The sequence below is a fragment of the Taudactylus pleione genome, unplaced genomic scaffold, assembly GCF_031769625.1.
Source record: "Taudactylus pleione unplaced genomic scaffold, aTauple2 ptg000212l, whole genome shotgun sequence".
NCBI lineage: Eukaryota > Metazoa > Chordata > Amphibia > Anura > Myobatrachidae > Taudactylus > Taudactylus pleione.
The window spans coordinates 8,634,613-8,653,630 of NW_028284614.1; the positions used below are offsets into that span (position 1 = coordinate 8,634,613).

General features: G+C 45.9%; 1 protein-coding gene across 3 annotated transcripts in view; it reads left to right on the forward strand.

The window, feature by feature from the left end:
- PHF21B (PHD finger protein 21B) overlaps nt 1–19,018 on the forward strand; it is a 114,063-nt gene that overhangs the window by 83,879 nt on the left and 11,166 nt on the right. For all 3 annotated transcript variants that reach the window (XM_088478298.1, XM_088478299.1, XM_088478300.1), the window contains exons 4-9: nt 9,275–9,619; nt 10,177–10,299; nt 11,289–11,340; nt 12,786–12,862; nt 13,640–13,691; nt 15,381–15,403. In XM_088478298.1, the coding sequence (XP_088334424.1) occupies nt 9,275–9,619; nt 10,177–10,299; nt 11,289–11,340; nt 12,786–12,862; nt 13,640–13,691; nt 15,381–15,403 (672 nt within the window). The remainder of the gene's footprint in view (nt 1–9,274; nt 9,620–10,176; nt 10,300–11,288; nt 11,341–12,785; nt 12,863–13,639; nt 13,692–15,380; nt 15,404–19,018) is intronic.

Genomic DNA, 19,018 nt, shown 5'->3' on the forward strand with positions numbered 1-19,018 from the left:
CTCTCCTGGTGTAACCCAGGCACATATACTACTGTTCTCTCCTGGTGTAACCCAGGCACATATACTACTGTTCTCTCCTGGTGTAACCCAGGCACATATACTACTGTTCTCTCCTGGTGTAACCCAGGCACATATACTACTGTTCTCTCCTGGTGTAACCCAGGCACATATACTACTGTTCTCTCCTGGTGTAACCCAGGCACATATACTACTGTTCTCTCCTGGTGTAACCCAGGCGCATATACTACTGTTCTCTCTCCTGGTGTAACCCAGGCGCATATACTACTGTTCTCTCTCCTGGTGTAACCCAGGCACATATACTACTGTTCTCTCCTGGTGTAACCCAGGCACATATACTACTGTTCTCTCCTGGTGTAACCCAGGCACATATACTACTGCTCTCTGCCGGTGTAACCCAGGCACATATACTACTGTTCTCTCCTGGTGTAACCCAGGCACATATACTACATGTTCTCTCCTGGTGTAACCCAGGCACATATACTACTGCTCTCTCCTGGTGTAACCCAGGCACATATACTACTGTTCTCTCCTGGTGTAACCCAGGCACATATACTACTGCTCTCTGCCGGTGTAACCCAGGCACATATACTACTGTTCTCTCCTGGTGTAACCCAGGCACATATACTACTGCTCTCTGCCGGTGTAACCCAGGCGCATATACTACTGTTCTCTCCTGGTGTAACCCAGGCACATATACTACTGTTCTCTCCTGGTGTAACCCAGGCGCATATACTACTGTTCTCTGCTGGTGTAACCCAGGCGCATATACTACTGTTCTCTCCTGATGTAACCCAGGCGCATATACTACTGTTCTCTCCTGGTGTAACCCAGGCACATATACTACTGTTCTCTCCTGGTGTAACCCAGGCACATACACTACTGCTCTCTCCTGGTGTAACCCAGGCACATATACTACTGTTCTCTCTCCTGGTGTAACCCAGGCACATATACTACTGTTCTCTGCTGGTGTAACCCAGGCGCATATACTACTGTTCTCTCCTGGTGTAACCCAGGCACATATACTACTGTTCTCCCCTGGTGTAACCCAGGCACATATACTACTGTTCTCTCTGCTGGTGTAACCCAGGCACATATACTACTGTTCTCCCCTGGTGTAACCCAGGCACATATACTACTGTTCTCTCTGCTGGTGTAACCCAGGCACATATACTACTGTTCTCCCCTGGTGTAACCCAGGCACATATACTACTGTTCTCCCCTGGTGTAACCCAGACACATATACTACTGTTCTCTCCTGGTGTAACCCAGGCACATATACTACTGTTCTCTCCTGGTGTAACCCAGGCACATACACTACTGTTCTCTCCTGGTGTAACCCAGACACATATACTACTGTTCTCTCCTGGTGTAACCCAGGCACATATACTACTGTTCTCTCCTGGTGTAACCCAGGCACATATACTACTGTTCTCTCCTGGTGTAACCCAGGCACATATACTACTGTTCTCTCTCCTGGTGTAACTCAGGCACATATACTACTGTTCTCTCCTGGTGTAACCCAGGCACATATACTACTGTTCTCTCCTGGTGTAACCCAGGCACATATACTACTGTTCTCTCTCCTGGTGTAACTCAGGCACATATACTACTGTTCTCTCCTGGTGTAACCCAGGCACATATACTACTGTTCTCTCCTGGTGTAACCCAGGCACATATACTACTGTTCTCTCCTGGTGTAACCCAGGCACATATACTACTGTTCTCTCCTGGTGTAACCCAGGCACATATACTACTGTTCTCTCCTGGTGTAACCCAGGCACATATACTACTGTTCTCTCCTGGTGTAACCCAGGCACATATACTACTGTTCTCTCCTGGTGTAACCCAGGCACATATACTACTGTTCTCTCCTGGTGTAACCCAGGCGCATATACTACTGTTCTCTCTCCTGGTGTAACCCAGGCGCATATACTACTGTTCTCTCTCCTGGTGTAACCCAGGCACATATACTACTGTTCTCTCCTGGTGTAACCCAGGCACATATACTACTGTTCTCTCCTGGTGTAACCCAGGCACATATACTACTGCTCTCTGCCGGTGTAACCCAGGCACATATACTACTGTTCTCTCCTGGTGTAACCCAGGCACATATACTACATGTTCTCTCCTGGTGTAACCCAGGCACATATACTACTGCTCTCTCCTGGTGTAACCCAGGCACATATACTACTGTTCTCTCCTGGTGTAACCCAGGCACATATACTACTGCTCTCTGCCGGTGTAACCCAGGCACATATACTACTGTTCTCTCCTGGTGTAACCCAGGCACATATACTACTGCTCTCTGCCGGTGTAACCCAGGCGCATATACTACTGTTCTCTCCTGGTGTAACCCAGGCACATATACTACTGTTCTCTCCTGGTGTAACCCAGGCGCATATACTACTGTTCTCTGCTGGTGTAACCCAGGCGCATATACTACTGTTCTCTCCTGATGTAACCCAGGCGCATATACTACTGTTCTCTCCTGGTGTAACCCAGGCACATATACTACTGTTCTCTCCTGGTGTAACCCAGGCACATACACTACTGCTCTCTCCTGGTGTAACCCAGGCACATATACTACTGTTCTCTCTCCTGGTGTAACCCAGGCACATATACTACTGTTCTCTGCTGGTGTAACCCAGGCGCATATACTACTGTTCTCTCCTGGTGTAACCCAGGCACATATACTACTGTTCTCTCCTGGTGTAACCCAGGCGCATATACTACTGTTCTCTGCTGGTGTAACCCAGGCACATATACTACTGTTCTCTCCTGGTGTAACCCAGGCACATACACTACTGTTCTCTCCTGGTGTAACCCAGGCACATATACTACTGTTCTCCCCTGGTGTAACCCAGGCACATATACTACTGTTCTCCCCTGGTGTAACCCAGGCACATATACTACTGTTCTCCCCTGGTGTAACCCAGGCACATATACTACTGTTCTCTCCTGATGTAACCCAGGCACATATACTACTGTTCTCTCTGCTGGTGTAACCCAGGCACATATACTACTGTTCTCCCCTGGTGTAACCCAGGCACATATACTACTGTTCTCTCTGCTGGTGTAACCCAGGCACATATACTATTGTTCTCCCCTGGTGTAACCCAGGCACATATACTACTGTTCTCTCTGCTGGTGTAACCCAGGCACATATACTACTGTTCTCCCCTGTTGTAACCCAGGCACATATACTACTGTTCTCTCTGCTGGTGTAACCCAGGCACATATACTACTGTTCTCCCCTGGTGTAACCCAGGCACATATACTACTGTTCTCTCTGCTGGTGTAACCCAGGCACATATACTACTGTTCTCCCCTGGTGTAACCCAGGCACATATACTACTGTTCTCCCCTGGTGTAACCCAGACACATATACTACTGTTCTCTCCTGGTGTAATCCAGGCACATATACTACTGTTCTCTCCTGGTGTAACCCAGGCACATACACTACTGTTCTCTCCTGGTGTAACCCAGACACATATACTACTGTTCTCTCCTGGTGTAACCCAGGCACATATACTACTGTTCTCTCCTGGTGTAACCCAGGCACATATACTACTGTTCTCTCCTGGTGTAACCCAGGCACATATACTACTGTTCTCTCCTGGTGTAACCCAGGCACATATACTACTGTTCTCTCCTGGTGTAACCCAGGCACATATACTACTGTTCTCTCCTGGTGTAACCCAGGCACATATACTACTGTTCTCTCCTGGTGTAACCCAGGCACATATACTACTGTTCTCTGCTGGTGTAACCCAGGCGCATATACTACTGTTCTCTCCTGGTGTAACCCAGGCACATATACTACTGTTCTCTCTCCTGGTGTAACCCAGGCACATATACTACTGTTCTCTCCTGGTGTAACCCAGGCACATATACTACTGTTCTCTCCTGGTGTAACCCAGGCACATATACTACTGTTCTCTCCTGGTGTAACCCAGGCACATATACTACTGCTCTCTGCCGGTGTAACCCAGGCACATATACTACTGTTCTCTCCTGGTGTAACCCAGGCACATATACTACATGTTCTCTCCTGGTGTAACCCAGGCACATATACTACTGCTCTCTCCTGGTGTAACCCAGGCACATATACTACTGTTCTCTCCTGGTGTAACCCAGGCACATATACTACTGCTCTCTGCCGGTGTAACCCAGACACATATACTACTGTTCTCTCCTGGTGTAACCCAGGCACATATACTACTGCTCTCTGCCGGTGTAACCCAGGCGCATATACTACTGTTCTCTCCTGGTGTAACCCAGGCACATATACTACTGTTCTCTCCTGGTGTAACCCAGGCGCATATACTACTGTTCTCTGCTGGTGTAACCCAGGCGCATATACTACTGTTCTCTCCTGGTGTAACCCAGGCACATATACTACTGTTCTCTCCTGGTGTAACCCAGGCACATATACTACTGTTCTCTCCTGGTGTAACCCAGGCACATACACTACTGCTCTCTCCTGGTGTAACCCAGGCACATATACTACTGTTCTCTGCCGGTGTAACCCAGGCGCATATACTACTGTTCTCTCCTGGTGTAACCCAGGCACATATACTACTGTTCTCTCCTGGTGTAACCCAGGCGCATATACTACTGTTCTCTGCTGGTGTAACCCAGGCGCATATACTACTGTTCTCTCCTGGTGTAACCCAGGCACATATACTACTGTTCTCTCCTGGTGTAACCCAGGCACATATACTACTGTTCTCTGCTGGTGTAACCCAGGCGCATATACTACTGTTCTCTCCTGGTGTAACCCAGGCACATATACTACTGTTCTCTCCTGGTGTAACCCAGGCACATACACTACTGTTCTCTCCTGGTGTAACCCAGGCACATACACTACTGCTCTCTCCTGGTGTAACCCAGGCACATATACTACTGTTCTCTCTCCTGGTGTAACCCAGGCACATATACTACTGTTCTCTGCTGGTGTAACCCAGGCGCATATACTACTGTTCTCTCCTGGTGTAACCCAGGCACATATACTACTGTTCTCTCCTGGTGTAACCCAGGCACATATACTACTGTTCTCTTCTGGTGTAACCCAGGCACATATACTACTGTTCTCTCTCCTGGTGTAACCCAGGCACATATACTACTGTTCTCTCTCCTGGTGTAACCCAGGCACATATACTACTGTTCTCTCCTGGTGTAACCCAGGCGCATATACTACTGTTCTCTCCTGGTGTAACCCAGGCGCATATACTACTGTTCTCTCTCCTGGTGTAACCCAGGCACATATACTACTGTTCTCTCTCCTGGTGTAACCCAGGCACATATACTACTGTTCTCTGCTGGTGTAACCCAGGCGCATATACTACTGTTCTCTCTCCTGGTGTAACCCAGGCACATATACTACTGTTCTCTCCTGGTGTAACCCAGGCACATATACTACTGTTCTCTTCTGGTGTAACCCAGGCACATATACTACTGTTCTCTCTCCTGGTGTAACCCAGGCACATATACTACTGTTCTCTCTCCTGGTGTAACCCAGGCACATATACTACTGCTCTCTCCTGGTGTAACCCAGGCACATATACTACTGTTCTCTCCTGGTGTAACCCAGGCACATATACTACTGTTCTCTCTCCTGGTGTAACCCAGGCACATATACTACTGTTCTCTCTCCTGGTGTAACCCAGGCACATATACTACTGTTCTCTCTCCTGGTGTAACCCAGGCACATATACTACTGTTCTCTGCTGATGTAACCCAGGCACATATACTACTGTTCTCTCCTGGTGTAACCCAGGTACATATACTACTGTTCTCTCCTGGTGTAACCCAGGCACATATATTACTGTTCTCTCCTGGTGTAACCCAGGCACATAAACTACTGTTCTCTGCTGGTGTAACCCAGGCACATATACTACTGTTCTTTCCTGGTGTAACCCAGGCACATATACTACTGTTCTCTGCTGGTGTAACCCAGGCACATATACTACTGTTCTCTGCTGGTGTAACCCAGGCACATATACTACTGTTCTCTGCTGGTGTAACCCAGGCACATATACTACTGTTCTTTCCTGGTGTAACCCAGGCACATATACTACTGTTCTCTCCTGGTGTAACCCAGGCACATATACTACTGTTCTCTCCTGGTGTAACCCAGGCACATATACTACTGTTCTCTCCTGGTGTAACCCAGGCACATATACTACTGTTCTCTCCTGGTGTAACCCAGGCACATATACTACTGTTCTCTCCTGGTGTAACCCAGGCACATATACTACTGTTCTCTCCTGGTGTAACCCAGGCACATATACTACTGTTCTCTCCCCTGGTGTAACCCAGGCACATATACTACTGTTCTTTCTCCTGGTGTAACCCAGGCACATATACTACTGTTCTCTCCTGGTGTAACCCAGGCACATATACTACTGTTCTCTCCTGGTGTAACCCAGGCACATATACTACTGTTCTCTCCTGGTGTAACCCAGCACATATACTACTGTTCTCTCCTGGTGTAACCCAGGCACATATACTACTGTTCTCTCCTGGTGTAACCCAGGCACATATACTACTGTTCTCTCCCCTGGTGTAACCCAGGCACATATACTACTGTTCTTTCTCCTGGTGTAACCCAGGCACATATACTACTGTTCTCTCTCCTGGTGTAACCCAGGCACATATACTACTGTTCTCTCCCCTGGTGTAACCCAGGCACATATACTACTGTTCTCTCTCCTGGTGTAACCCAGGCACATATACTACTGTTCTCTCCTGGTGTAACCCAGGCACATATACTACTGTTCTCTCCTGGTGTAACTCAGGCACATATACTACTGTTCTCTCCTGGTGTAACCCAGGCACATATACTACTGTTCTCTCCTGGTGTAACCCAGGCACATATACTACTGTTCTCTTCTGGTGTAACCCAGGCACATATACTACTGTTCTCTTCTGGTGTAACTCAGGCACATATACTACTGCTCTCTCCTGGTGTAACCCAGCACATATACTACTGTTCTCTCCTGGTGTAACCCAGGCACATATACTACTGTTCTCTTCTGGGGCATATATTACTATTTTCTCTTGGCATAAAATTGGCGCATATACAACTGATTCCTCCTGACGTATAATAAAACTGGTGCATATACTGCTCTTGCAGAGCAGGACACATCTTGAGATTCCTAGCACCTTCTTGAGGGACACATTTTACTCCTGTGATCTTAGTGGGTATACTCTCCATGAGCCCCGGAGAGCACTCTGTTACTATATTAAATGCTCTCCACTAGGCAATCAGACCACGGAACCCCCTTTTCTGGCTAATTAAATAATCCGCTATGTAATAGGCAAATGAAAGTCCAATGTAGAACCTGTGACAGGCTTACTTTAAGTTACTTCAACAGGGCATCACAAATCCGCATCTGGCGAGAGCTGCGTTGGGTCCCAAGTGCTCTAACGCTTCCTCCTTCCTCTCACAGCGTCAGTATGAGAATTGGGTTGGTTAATCTGAAGGCATACAATTAAGCCTGAGTCTTCCTGGCTCACTAGTGCGACTCTTCCCCCAGCATCGTTCGTAGCTGTGACAAGCGTCAGCAAATCATTACAGCCAGCGCCACCTCAGAGCGCGGGATTGCTTAATGAAGCGCCAGATTTGATGGATTGTGCAGCAAGAACCGATGTGTTTAGATCTTTGACCTGACAAAAGCTAGTTCATAAATACTCTAGCATGAAAGTAGTCTATCTGTGTGCCACAAGGTGGCAGTAATAGCGGGAGCTGCTTTCTCATTTATGGTCCAATCCCCCAAGCAATTAGATATGTTGAAATGTAACCTGTGGCTCTGTAACTGCTAAGGAACTGCAACTCCCAGCATGCCCTACGAGCCTCTGGATGGAAATGCATGCTTTGACTTGTAGTTCTGCAACAGCTGTCCAGCCAAGGGATGCCTACCTCTGTTACAGCATAGGCAGTCTGGAAACTAAGTATTTGAAGTATACACAAAGTGTTATTATTTTTATTGTATAATGAAATGTCTACTCTGTGCTTCCTATTGTTATCTTACCAAACTATTGTGCTTTTACTGTAGAAATGCATTGTAGGTTTTGATCTGAGAGAGCGCATCCTATGGTTTTGCTGTATTTTAAGGCTAAAGCTGCATACACCCACAACGATTGAGTTAATGAACGATTTTAGTAAACGATTTTCTACCTTGAAAAAATGAACTAAAATCGTTTACTAAAGTTGTTCATTTACTATGTTCATTTAAATGTATTGAACGATTTTTATGAACTACAAACGATTTTTGCATATTAACTTAATGAAAATCATTGACAAGTCTGACTGAACTACAAACATGAACGGGCATGAACAATAATCGTTCATCGTTTGACTCAGAAAGTGAACGATTTTTTCAAACGATTATCGTTGTGTGCGTGTATGCACCTTTAGAAACTTATGTATTTGTCTGCTGCATAAATCCACAGACACAAATGAGCTCGGTCAAGAAAGCTGACATTGGGACATAGATGGACGGAATTGTAGAGCGCCACACAAGGGGCTGCGCAATTTCGTCCATCTCAAATGCAAATGCAGCAGCAGGTGTCTGTAGGAAATACTCCTCCTTGCTGCATCTGTGATCCCAGTCCTTCGACCGAGGCTGCAGCTTGGGATCAACATTGTGATTTGGTCTTGATGGTTGCCTCGTTGGCCAGGCTGCGGTAGCTGAAGCTCACGGCAGCCTGACCATGTCCTGGCGGCTTGCGAGGCCAGGAGATCTGCATTCACCGATGCAGACCCTGGGTCTCGTCCCTCCCAGAAAACGGGGGCAACACGCCCCAGTTCCCGGGAACGCTGCCCAGGAACGCCCCCCCGCCCGCCTCCCTAATGCCGTAGTCTGTCAATCAGGCTGCGGCTGGGGGTCACTGCAAGCGTGGTGGGCGGCAGGTGCGCTGTGCAGATCCTGCGTACGCGCAGTTCTCTTACCATCTGAGACGTACGCTAACCATCGGGCTAGCGTACATCTCTGATTCAGGCCCTTAGTGTAGACATTATTGGGAGGGGGGTTCAATTTAGTGCAATGAGCCATCTGAGATTACTGCTCACATTACTGTCTATTAAGGGTGCGAGGGAAAATGAGAGAATCTACCAGTTCACACTGAATTGAATCCCCCCTCCCACTCGGGATGTAGAGACGGGTACATGACACAATGGTTGGCAGATTCAGGTTACACATTGGTCTCTGTATAACGCATGCCTGTGTGCTTATGTATTTGATGACAGGTTAGGCCAAAGACTCTGATCCCAGACAGCCTCCCCATCTCCCCATGCAGAGACAAGCCTTCCAAGCAACCCCCTACGTTTCAAAAGGCCACAGTCGTCAGCATCAAAAACCCCAGCCCAGCCCTCCCGACCGCCAACAACACCGTCAGCCACCTCCAGGCTTCCAACGGGCAGACACAGAGCTCAGCGGAGCTGGCGATATCTTCGCCCCTGAGCAGCGCAGGAGTGGCCTACGCCATTATCTCCACCTCCTCCAGCAATGCAAACCCTATGAGCACCAGCACCATGTCTGTGGTCAACGACGGTATCAAAGTTCAACCGCTCCTCATCAGCACTGACAGCAAGGTAGGTGGAGAGCGCAAGATCGGCAATAACTTTATCGATCATGCACACACAGGTCAGTTACACAGTGGTTGTAAGGAAAGTTTGCGCAGTATTTAATATTGGAGTAAGGTAGCCTAGAAGGGGTGATCGCTGTCTGCACAGGTGTACATAGAACTTTATGTAGTCAAATCAAAGCCCATAGTGGAACGGAACACTAACGCGGGAAAATTATGGGATCACTGGTGGAGGGAGGAGCAGGTGTAAAATACAATAAAGATATAATATGAATATATATAGGTGAGTCTATCATGCAAAGCATTCCTAAATGGGATTCTTCAATGTTAAATCTCTAAAGCTTAGGTAACAAGCAGATGCAGGCTGGGAGTTAGGGGCTGCCTCGAGAGTTAGGGGCTGCCTCGGCGCTGCGTAGCGGATACCTGTAGCACCTATTTTCTGCACACTGAGAACACCCACAACTAAGAGAATAGGCCTTTCCTCAGTCAGCCGTGTGTCATTCGTGATAGGAACTGACTACAGATTATGGAACTCTCGTCATGCAGACATTATATTTGTTCTAGGTAATCATCATACAGCCTCAAGTTCAAAGCAAGCTGGAGAGCAAGTCTGACAGCGCGAAACCTTGTGCAGCACGGCCTCAGGGACCTCCAGCTACCAAAAGGAGAAAGGAGGAGAATCCAGAGGTAAAAAAAAAATAATAGCATTTTCGTGAAGCTTAGAATAATCTGTGATTTGTATCGGGAACCGCATCATTGCAACAGATTCATTTCCACATTTATTATATGTGTTCGATACAATTTTTTTTTTTTTTTTTGTGGTCCAGAAACAAAAGAGCTTTTTCTTACAATACACACGGGCACTTGGCGTTGGAGAGAGATTATTTCCTGTCCTAAGTCCTTTTTTTTTAATGGGTATAATGTGTATTTTCCAAATGTCCAGGGAAATGAGTTATAAAAGGAACGGTCCTGTAGAGGTTAGATCTTACCCTGAGTGTGCCATGACTTGTTAAGTTAGAAGTGGGAGGGGCTAAATGCAGCCAATCAGAGCCTCCAACATTATAAACCCAGCAGAGAATAGTAATGGGATGCCCATATCATACTGGTGCAGCAGGTTATGGAGTGAACGCTGGTTGTTCCCTTCTCTCGGTGCCTTACAGGGGGAAAGAGCATCATTTCTTGTGGGGTTTTTTCTTTTCCTTGCGTGGAAATTGATAGGCGATTCCTCGACTTTGTGAAATGACAAGTCTCTGTCCGCTTTTGCTAACATGCGATGTAATAAGGCAGTCGCTTTTTGATCAGATTATTACCTGGCATTATGGTGTTTTTGAGGCCATATACAGGATTATCCTGAATGGGAGGTCCAAATGTTGAGGCGTGGTGCTGCGATTTGCATTGTCATAGCCCCAGCAAGGGGCGGGGCTGTAGCGGCGCAAATCTGGTCATAAAGCCCTTCCTGTCCACCTCAGTAAGGTGCGCTGCTCTCCTAAGTGTCTGGGAGAACCTCCCGAAATGTACGAGTCTCCCAAACATCCCGGGACAGTAGGCAAGTATGCCACCTGCACACGTCGGCATTACTGTTCCAGGTATTCGGTATACTGCCTAAACACCTTGTATCCCTGTATACGCCTGATTTTTCAGTTATATCACCTTGTTTTCTCTCTTTTTTTCCCCAGAAAATCGCCTTCATGGTAGCACTAGGCCTCGTTACCACAGAGCATTTGGAAGGTGAGTTAGACAAAACGTGATTTGCTAAGTAGTCCACGATGAGAGTCTCCCGCCATGTGGTGCTTCGTCCTACCAAACGGGTCTGACCTAGTCACAACTACAGACAGAGGGCATGTAGGACACTGATTACATTATTTCATACTAGGGGTGAGCGGATTCGGTTCTACTCGGTTCCGTTCGGATTTAAAAAATGAATCTTATTGGGTATCAGCTGTCACAACTTTTGGATAGCCAATAAGATTCGGTTTTTAAAACCGAACGGAACCGAGTAGAACCGAATCCGCTCACCCCTATTTCATACAGTATTCCCCTAAAATACAGCTATCATACCTACCCTGCAACAAATAAATCTTCAGCCAGGTGCAGTGCTAGACAGCCTGTGCTGGTTTTTATATTTAAAGGGGGGAGCGATGTGTAGGGTAGGAGGGGGGTTGACTCTCTTACCTGTTAATGATTGCCGTCACTCCACATCTGCTGCAGGCAGAACTACTGTCAACATATATCATTACCTGGGGAGCAATTAATTAAGACTTTATGCACTTACAACAAACACTACACTTCTAAGCAAAAAAAAAGGATTAAAAGACAAAGATGTGTTAATCTGCATTAAATGGTATTATCTCTCAGGCTATGGCCATAATGGCAGCTGCAGACTGACATCTGGTTTTTCAACAGCAATAAAGATTATCTTCCATTTACACTGACGGGCCACTTCATCTAGTCCACGGCCACCTATGCTGAGTATCTGTACATAGATGCCTTCCGCTTCAGGCTCTGCTAGGTCTCTTTCCACACTCCATGTAAATAGCACAATATATAACTTTATCAGGCCTCTTCTTCCCTGAACATTCACTTTTTCTTTTTACGTGAGCACTAGGTGTATAGGGTCTGACTCACAGTTGCACGCAAGACCGTCTGCGGTCGTTTCTCTCATGATTTTGTAGCCAACTGCGCTTGCAACGGAGCCTGTATACGCAGCTTTGAGCAATTAACGGGCGATTCATCGTACGGATGTCGGTCACATCTTAACTAGCAGGTTTAACTAGGCAGCAATTGGATGTTTGCACGTAGGATCCGCGTGTTGCGGCCGTGTACCGTAGACAAAATTGCGGGCTGCTCAGAATTGCACGAGTGCAACTTGTCCATCCGATATCAGACGGATTTTCTGCACCAAGGATGGGCAGTGTGTAACCCAATCCGCTCAGCTTCTTTCTGCTAAATATTTAAACTATTAACTGTGGTTAAAATGTAATATCTTTGACATTATATTTGAATTAAATAATTACGTGTCTTGTAACTACGTAAAATATATAAATATATGAATGGAATTATATTGTTTTCCTAGGAAGCATGGTATGTACCACCAGCCAGTGTCAGGAGTATGCCCTTGCTCTTGGCTACATATATATATTAAATACTAATGCCATTTGTTTCCACGGCTACAGAAATCCAAAGCAAGCGCCATGAGCGGAAGAGGAGAAGCACGGCCAATCCAGCCTACAGCGGGCTTCTCGAACCGGAGGTACGGCCTATTAACTAGGAATGAGAGTTATATGCCTTCCGCTAACACTGGTTACGGAAAATCCCAGCTAAGTCAGTGCGGGCACGTGTAATACACATTGCGATGAGCCCGGCAGCTCTGTGATTCTCGTGGTGTACAAGGGAGGGGCTGCATGTGGGCAGAATTGTATGATCTGCTCATGCATATGCATAGGCAGAGGCGCAAGCTGGGGGGGACTTTTCATGTTTGAAAAATAAATTGGCAAATGAATAGAAGTCAGTGTAATTGCTTTGTGTTTTGTGACAGTCAGCTATGATGTGTAAATGTTCACCATAGTTTATTCAGTACTTGCAAGATTATGCGGGCAGCAATTTCACCCCTTCATCCTGAAATGCTGAATAATCAGATTGAGTCTTTTCTACCGCAAGGGATAGAGGATAAAAACTCGTACATGTTGTAAATACAAAAACCACAGACGAGCAGAACGCTATACAGGCCTGGCTGCAAATAATGTTGTGAAAATAGAGATTATACTGTTATACAGTGATTGATCCTTTGTATTACAGGCCCAAAATCCTGTATTCATTTATTAATAATTCTGTGAATTGGTACTATTATCAGGGCACCCCCCCCCCCCTCTCCAAACTTGGCTGCTATATTACTGATATTTACCTAGGTCATTTATCTTACACAATCGGGTACTGAGATTGGCTAAGATTGATATATTTCTGAATATTTTTGAGTACAATGGCGGATGTGTAAATTCTATATCTGATTGCGCTCTTTTATTGTCTCCAGCGGAAACGTCTGGCTTCAAACTATCTGAGTAATCCGTTTATATCAGGGAGAGGTAAGTCCCCACCCCCGGGACCTTTCCATATTAATCTGTACACGTAACAATAGCGTGCCATTGTCATTACGGCGCTGTCAGTGGCTTCCCACACACTGTCCTAAACATGTCCCAGTATTTTATTCTATTCTACCTTTGTTTGATACTAATGATTTTCCATGTAAAAAGCCAACTCAGAATTTAGCAATGAAAGGCTCTTAATTAAAGAAGGAATAAAGATTATTATTATAGGGATAATTCTATTCCCAGAAGAGGTCAATTAAAGGCACAAAGCCGCAGTCTGGAATCATTTTATATAGGGTTTTTCGTTATTCCTTATAATACATTCTCCTGGTGACCTATGACCTCACTGAGGCACATCACATTGGTCCACAGCACAAGATGGCTGCTAGTATTGAGTACAGCCTATGAATTCAGCAGGAAACTGCGACATCACCTCGTACCTTCGGGAAGCTCTGACTAGTTCTAGCGAATTGATATTCTCATGAATACAGACTTCAGCCCACAACCTGCTGCCTCCACAGTGTTTTCCAGTGACTGCTGCACTATGAACTATAATCTGCATTCCAAGCACTAATGTTATTAATTAATATTGCAGTATTAGGGGCTTCGTAGCAGTATGATTAATGCACCTGTAGCTGTTTTTTGTGACCAAATTGATTAGTTGCTAATCAGAAAATTGGAAATTTTAATTTTAAATTACTAGTTGAATGTCAGAGAAAGTCAAATTCTGAGAAGCTCCGCACAGTACAGCGTGGGAGCGCGTGGCGCGGATTTCCTGCTCGCGCCACGCTGCCAAGCCAAGGACCCGTCCAGCCTCAGTGATGTCACAGATTCTTATACCCCTTTTACAGCAGAGCTAGAGCCCGGGTTATTGCAGGGTTAGCCCGGGTAGCTCCTTGGTGTAAAAGGGGACAGGGTTGGATTCCCAGGTCGAGTGACCCAGCAATCCAGCCCAGGTAACGTGCAGGGTTTAACACAGGAATAACCCGTGAAACCCTGCAGTGTAAACGGAGCGAAATGGGTCACGGTGACCTGGATCATGCCACATGCCTGCCTATTGGCTGACTTTAGTGGCGCTTGGAGATGATGTCATCTCCAAGCGTCCACTTCAACACCGGAAAAGCCGGCTCCGGTGCGAACGGCGCCGACTTGGGAACATCCTGGGTCGGTGCCGGGGAAATTCCGGGTCTGATCCGGATGGGAACCCTGTTCCAATCTCCGGGTCAGACCCGGAACTCCGGTATAAAAGCGGTATCAGTGTGGTTCACAAAACTGGCGCCTTTACTTTGACTGCAGGTATATTTTCATAGGGGAGCATTGTGAGCTTAAACATGGGAGATATGCATTTTTGAAGCAGTGTCTTTTTGTTCTTGCACCCCCCCCCCCCCCCCCCAACTATCATCAGGAACATTGCTATGTGCCGCTAGCTTACATAAACTCAATATCCTGCAGCCTCAGCAGTACCAATCCCCTAGCGCCAGTCTCTTCTCTAATCTGGCCTTCAAACTCTTCAAACAGAAATGTCTGTGTTCCACATTAACACATTTCCCATGTACACCTGATGGACTAATCTCACAATACTCACTGCGTACCCGCAATACTTGCTTATTATATGTCTGCCCCCGATTTGTTGCTTTTTTTTTTTTTTCGACCACTAACTTATTTCTGCCCTTCTTTATGTGCTAGCGAATTTGGATTCCTGCTGGAAGGTAGGTTGGCAAGGTTTGTCCAGTAAACCAAACATTTTTGTCTTTAGGGACAAGTTTTGACGCATTGCTTATTCCGTTACGTCAACCTGTCATTAACACGGCCAGAATGTGTTTAAGGGTTCATAAGGAATCACGAGGGCGGTTTCGGGAAGCTGTTAATAAATTCACAGATGTTATTGCAAATTTCTGGGATTAAACACAATAGAAGATAATCTGCCATAATGTGGATACGTGGGGGAATTATCTGCATTTTATCTTTTGAAGGATCGCGAGAGTAACAGAGAACAGTAGCTTTAACCGAGCGCATGGACAGTGATCTAACAGCGGCTATTGCAGAGGCGAGACATGCTACTAGGCCGATGGTATGCATACTGTGGGGTCTATTTACTGAGCAGTGTTAGGAGACAGAGTGAAAAGTGATAAGGTACCAGCCAATCAGCTCCTAATTGTCATCTCACAGGCCGTGTTTGAAAAATGACAGTTGGGAGCTGATTGGCTGGCACCTTATCACTTTTCACTCTGTCTCCTAACACTGCTTTGTAAATAGACCCCTGTATCTCATGCCCAATTTGACTTACAAGTGAGCAGGGTGCTGTTACTAGCTCTGCAATTGGTGGACCCCTATCACTGACCTGTGGGAATCCATCATTGTTGCTAGCAGACACGTTGTATTGCTCCTGCGCTGTAGTCAGTGGGAGATTACAGATATATTACAGAGGCCAGCATTGTACTCCCTTACTGCAAGGATGCACAGGCAGAAGCAGGGAAGACCCACGTTTAGCTTTCTCTTCCAGGTAGCACTAATAAAGCCAAAACACTCAAACAAATGAAGGAGATCACAATGGTGGGAGGTGGGTGTATAGTAACATCATTTACATCAGGACCTTGAATTCGGACTTGGGAAAATAATGTAGAATTCAGGAGCCAGCCAAGCAGTAAATTATAGGAGCCAGCAAAGTCATTTTGTTGAGCCAGGGGAGATCGCATGCACTGACCTCACTAGTGAGGCTGCAGTCATTTTTTCTTCTAAGGTGCATTTGCTACTTGGTTTCTACTAGGAAGGGAGAATGGGGCATATTTACTAAAGTAAGAGTTTTTAGAAATTCAGATTCTACTTTACCATTTAGCTAGCACCTTCTAGAAGATAATAACTAGAATCTGATTGGTTGCTATGGGCAACCTCTCCATTTCTAAAATCTCTCACTTTAGTAAATTTACCCCAATGTGACATAAAATATCTCAAAATCCGGCATAGTATGGAAACTTGCTTAAAATAACTATAAAGTATTTACCCCCCTTTTCTCCTATAATTTTCTTTGCTCTTGGCATCAAAACGCATTGATTTGGGAATCGTTACTACTGATCATTTCAAACAAACTAGGAAGCGGTACTGTCAGTCTGGTTACGTCTCTGTCAGCTCTGTACATTTGGACGCTGCAGTTTGGCTGTATGCAGACAGTGAGGCGCACAGCAATTTTTAAATCCCTCCATAGATTCTTAATCTGATTGAGGTCTGGACTTTTGACTGGGCCACAAAAGTAGACATATTTTTTTTTTAGTATTTAAGCCACTCCAGTGTGGTTTTTCCTGTATTCTTCTGGCCATGGCTCTGCTGGAACATAAACCTTCTGAAAGGTCCTTAGCCGTTTGCGGGTCACCACAGGCTTTCCTCCCAAGATTTGCCTTCAGCTCTCTCCATACAGTTTGCTCACTTATTTCATGAGTTTCCCTGTACCTGAGGAAGAGAAGCATCTTCATAGCCTGATACCCTTGCCACCATGCTTCACCATAAACTTAGTGTTCGGCTTGTGCTCAACATATGGCCCGAGGCCAGATAGTTCAGCCTTGGCCTCATCAGAATATAGACTCTTCCCCCAATGTGTCCGAGGGCCTCGTACATGGTTTCTGGCAAACTGAGATTTACTAAATCATTTATTTTTGACGCTCTCGCCATAAAGTACAGAGATCATTGATGTCCACTGACTAACTCCATTTCTCTATGATGGACTTGGCAGTGCTCTAATGGATATTAAAAGTCTTTCCTTGAGGTCCTCTTAAATCCTTCGACTGATTAGTGTTTTTCAATAGCCTTTGCCCATATATCCTTTTGAATGCTATTTGATCTTCACGAAGAAGCATCTGAGGAATGCTTCAGTCAGGTGTCCTTAGTCATAAATCAATTGAAACTCTTTAATTGGATTCCAGTCCATTAATTATGTGGCCGCTGTATCTTGAATACTTATACAATCAATATTTATTTATTTTTTTCTTTTTAAAGTTTCTGGTGTTTTTTTTTCTCTCCCCCATTAGAAATGACAGGCGTGTTGATCAGAGTTAAAAAATTGCGCAATAAATCCGTTTTGATTCCACAATGTAAGAAAATAGAATGTGTATGGCTGGGTACGCGCTGTAAGATTTAGCATCACGATGCCAGTGACGAGATCGATTCAGATCGACCTAAACGATCCTGAAAACTGGCGATCCACACCGTACACACTACACAATAATCGTTCACTCCCAAACAATCCCATCGATTCCAAATCATCTCGCCGATATATTGTCTCCGTGCACAGACGGCAGACATCGGGCAGAAGACCGTACACACTGCGCTTTCTGAATGATACCAAAAACAACGGGACCGATATAGCGCAATACAGCACGCGCTATATCTGGAGCCGATCCGACCGTGTTTAGAACGGCTGTCATGTTCTGGTGCTGCAGACACACTGCACAATTATCGGCCCTATCTTACAGAGCCGCGTCCAGCTGCGAATCGCATAGTGTGTACAGGGGTGAATACTATTTTTATAGCCAATGTTTAGATTTGTGAATATTTCCAGATACCATTTTTTTCATATTATGACTCTGGATTTCCTGATTTAGTAACCTTTAAATGTGTTCTGGCTGTTGTCAAAATTCAGCTTTGTGTAATCTAATCCGGCTTTAACTCAAAAACTAATATACTAAAATGCAGTTATTGTGGGAGCCGCCGACGGAAACCAGTCAAATTGAGGTTATGTAGATACTTCATCACATTCTTCCAGTTTATATTCTCGCCCATCATGTAGGCTCTCCCCATGCTCGCCGTGCCCAGTCCATCCTGTTTAGCTTGGCACAAAGGGCCTAATTCAGAGATGGACCCAGTTGCAGCCACAATTGCGTCTTTATGCTACTGCCGCGGCCGATGCGTTATTCCGCTGCCGTGCGTGTTAGGACACATCATCAGTCGCACTATTGGAGCTTGCACAAGCTCTATGGAGGCACAGAATCTCTGCCTGAGCATGGCGGCCTGTGTCATTACAACCCTGCATCTCCAGCCGCTTGTGTCCGTCTTTGCCACTGCGTCCACCCCTGAATGAGGCCCAAAGTGCTGGCATAGGGTCAGATGCAGAGTTAAATGTCAGTTCTGTCGACATATTTAGTACCGCAAGATGCTCCAGCGCTGAGCGCCCTTCTCTACGAGTGCTTTAGCGTCATACGCAACTCAACCCTTGGATAAAGTGGTGCCAACCGGGTGGCAGCCCAGCGTTCACACGCAGGCTAAGTGGGTATGCAGTCAGGAAGCAGACGGTTGAAATGCTGACCGCCGGCTTCCTGACTGTGTAATCCCGACAG